The 3,541-nt window shown below is 42.6% G+C and overlaps 1 protein-coding gene across 1 annotated transcript in view; it reads right to left on the bottom strand.

The window, feature by feature from the left end:
- The window catches only part of Col5a2 (collagen type V alpha 2 chain), a 153,329-nt gene extending 150,680 nt beyond the window's left edge, over positions 1-2,649 (bottom strand). Inside the window, exon 1 of the mRNA XM_023712336.1 lies at positions 2,233-2,649. Coding sequence (XP_023568104.1) covers positions 2,233-2,329 — 97 coding nt within the window. The 5' untranslated portion in view covers positions 2,330-2,649. The remainder of the gene's footprint in view (positions 1-2,232) is intronic.
- Between the last annotated feature and the right edge of the window lie 892 nt (positions 2,650-3,541).

Raw genomic sequence — 3,541 nt, 5'->3', positions numbered from 1 at the left:
TTATGATTTACATTTCTGGCCCATAATCACAGTAATATTTAGGAAAATGTTCAAAAAATCCAAAAGCTTATAAATATATACTTACATAAAATAAAAGTTCTCTATACTTCCAAGGGAACATATTTGTACATATAGTAGATACTACAATATGTGACTTAGTTGTAGATAAAATCTCATACCTGCTTGACATGTGTGCCTCAGATATTTCTTTAAAGTGTTAACTAGTTTGCTCTTCCTTGAACTCAAAATCCCATGTAGTTTCTATATTTTAACACTTTTATTAGGCTTGTGGCATGCCTGAACATGAGAAATGAAGTATTGCATGTGCCCATTCAATGTCAGACTGAACCAGCATATTCATGGTAAGTAGATGTAATATGACCTAAGTAGCTCTAATATACTGGATTCTGAAATTCTTTTCTGCATTATCTTTTACTAGGATCATATCTCTTTATTTAGGAGTGCCATTATTTCACATATATTATTTTGCATTGACTAACAAAATGGAAGCATGTACCTTTTACAATATATACCCAAGAAATTATCCTTTCTCTATAAAATGTGGTGTCTGCAATACCCACTACTGTGCGGAGGGGAGAGGAGCTGAGACTTTCCTCACACCAAGCATCACATTCTTAACATTTATGTAAATTAAGAAGGAAGGAATTATGCTCCTTTTTCAATTACTCCTACAGAGTAACTACAGCTCTATGGAAAGTCTGTAAACACGAAGCCTATCATATCTGCCTTTTGAAGTAGTCCTCTGATTTGCTCATGCACTCAGAAGTAAGTCAATAATTTTAATCTGAATGGATGAAAAAGTTCACTGAAAGTTTTAAAAAGTTGGTCACTTTGGTGGGGAAGAAGAGATAAAATGTTTTCCTATTTTTAACGTCGCCTTTCTGCGTTTAATCTTTAACTTCCACTCTCTACTGAGTTATCTTCATCACCCTCCTGAACAACACAAGCTCTCCATGCCACTTCGTTGAGACTCAGGGAATTTTTACCTTTTATGAATTGCCTCATTTTGTGAAACAGAAAAAGTAACATCAATTTTCCAGACCTAGAAAGTGCTCCCTCTATGGGACTCTGGACAGACTGTTGAATATTTACCTCGAAGTTCTTATTTTCACTCTTAACATTTTTAGACGTGGGTTCTCCAGGCAGATTTTTCTCACCATTTTTATGGCAAAACTACCCAGAAGCAGTGGCAAAGGCAATAGACGGGTTAATCAATATGCTGCATCAGAAGCTTCAGATGGGTGGGAATAGGATGGAAATCTACAATGGCCTATTACGAAAGTATTTGCTTGTGTTTGAAATTTCAACACTCAAAAATAAAGATTTAAAAATCTGCAGAACTAGTTAATACATTTTCTTGTATTTTCTGTCAGCTATGCACTTTTGCTTAATCACAAAACCCAACCCAAACGCAGGCGAGCCACATAGGAAAAGTTGAGTAAGCAGGCGAAATTTATCTTTTCATAAAAGCTGGGTCTACTAAAAATGCTCAAATACTCCTCGTCACGCAAGTCATACATAAGGCATACTGATCTCCTGTGTCCCTCCACCCACCCAGGAAGCACACTGTCCTGGTAATCAAGGAGCAGGGTGGGAAAGCACCACTGCCTGAGAAATCTGGCTTAGATCAGCCTCTCAGTCAGGGAGAAATGAAGGAGTCTCCTTCTCTGAAAGCAAAAGTGACCTGAAGATCTCAGCTGAAGATGGTAAAGAAGGGTGAGTCTGTACAGAGACAAGAGTGAGGAGCAGAACACAAAGAAAAATCAGAACTATGAGCCTCGCCACCGAGGTTTTTCTAAACAAAGAATTTTATGAAGCAGCTGAAGTTCCTGCAAGAAAGACTCCACCCTACCCAGCTTCTGCAGCGGCTTTTCCTTGCTCCGAAAGCTCTGGCCCACAGGACAGAGCTCTTCTAACTAAAACTGTCTTTCTTGCTCCCTTTTCAGGGCTCTTCTTTAAACTTTCTACTCTCACATGCGGGCAAAAGGACGGTCTGATCCTAAGCTTTCCCAGGCACAGCAGCAGCAGCATCTTTCCAATGGTCGAGGGAGAAAAGCTGCGGATTTGCAAACAGCCCGAGCGAGCGTGTGGGGAGCCCGCTCCCAGGTGCAGATCGGGCAGCCCCCTCTCGCGCTTCCAGCCGGAGCCTCCTCTTTTAACATTCCCAAACCATGCAATAAACGCCGCGAGCAAAGCAGGCAGCGAACTCACCGTCCTCGCCTTCGTCCTGGGCTTTTATTGAGACAGATTGCCCTAATAAAACAGTAAGAATGAGGAGAGGTCTTGCTTCCACCCAGTTTGCCATCATATCTAAATATTAGACATGTGGGTCCTCCCGGGAGTGCAGAGAAGGTTCTAAGGTTACGGTAGCACCATGAAGTGGGCGGTGGGCTCTAGTTTCAGCACCAGCCCGGGGCAGCCTCGGCAAACCCCCCTTTTCAGCACCAGCTCCCGCACAGTCTGCGAAAACTTTTTTCCAGCGATGCAGCTTTAAATAGGAAGAATGCTGCCTCCACTTCTTTTCCTGCCCCTTTCAGCTTGTTCGGGCTCATAACCATCCAGTGTCTGCCAAGCAACGGCCTGATTGATGGTAAACAACCGAATCAGAACCCGCGGCTCGCTCTGCGCCTTCAGCTTTCCCTCCTTCGTGTATGTTTTGAGCACAGATGGCGCTTAATAAGAGAAACCAACTTTTATTTCTCTTTTTTTTCTTTTATTTTGTTAACAACGCCTGTTGGAGGGAGGGATCGTCTCCTCGGCTCCCTAACCTCCCCCAGAAGCACACCCCTTAACATTTCCACCATGCTCTGAAAAAGGCATTAGGGAGGAAATAGAGCCTTTTAGCCTGGTTTTGGCATCTGGAGAATTCAAGGCAGTCTTCTCCACCTTACACTATAAGGGGCCTTGTTTTAACTCTTTCTTTTGATGAAATTAAAAAGAATTCTTGTCCTCCTCTCAGATTCTGCCTTTCCCTATACTCTGGAAAGGGGCTATTAGAATACAGCCCAAAGGGGCTGGGGAGATAGCTCAGTAGAATAAGCACTTCCCTGGCAAGTGCAAGGGTCTGAGTTCAATCCCTGGTTCTGAAAAAAAAAAAAAAAATACAGCCCAGGTAAAATACAGTCGGGAAAAGTATTTTCCACAAGTGGATTTGTGACACCTTGTATTAAGTTCCTTCTGCAATTCCTGTTGAGCGGCCACCTCTACAGATTCCACTGCCCAGAAAGTTTTATTATGAAGAAAATTAGTCCACTAAGTGAGCACAGGGGATGGTAGAAACTACCTTTGTCTGCCAGGAAGCTGGTGCAAACACACATCTGCCACTCACCAATTTTGAAAATGTACACATAGTCCTGTATCTCTGTGCGCTCCAATTTTCTCCTTTCAAAAAAAGGGTTTTGCTCTGACCGGTGTGCAGGGTTTGGTGACACTAAAATAAGTAATGTGTTATTACCTAAGTTCCAAACAGCAGAGAGCTACATACAGTAAGTAGATGGTGGTGCCCTGGAGCCCAAGGCAG

This window comes from Octodon degus, unplaced genomic scaffold (assembly GCF_000260255.1).
Source record: "Octodon degus isolate 3935 unplaced genomic scaffold, OctDeg1.0 scaffold00025, whole genome shotgun sequence".
NCBI lineage: Eukaryota > Metazoa > Chordata > Mammalia > Rodentia > Octodontidae > Octodon > Octodon degus.
This window is presented reverse-complemented; position numbering and strand designations above follow the sequence as displayed.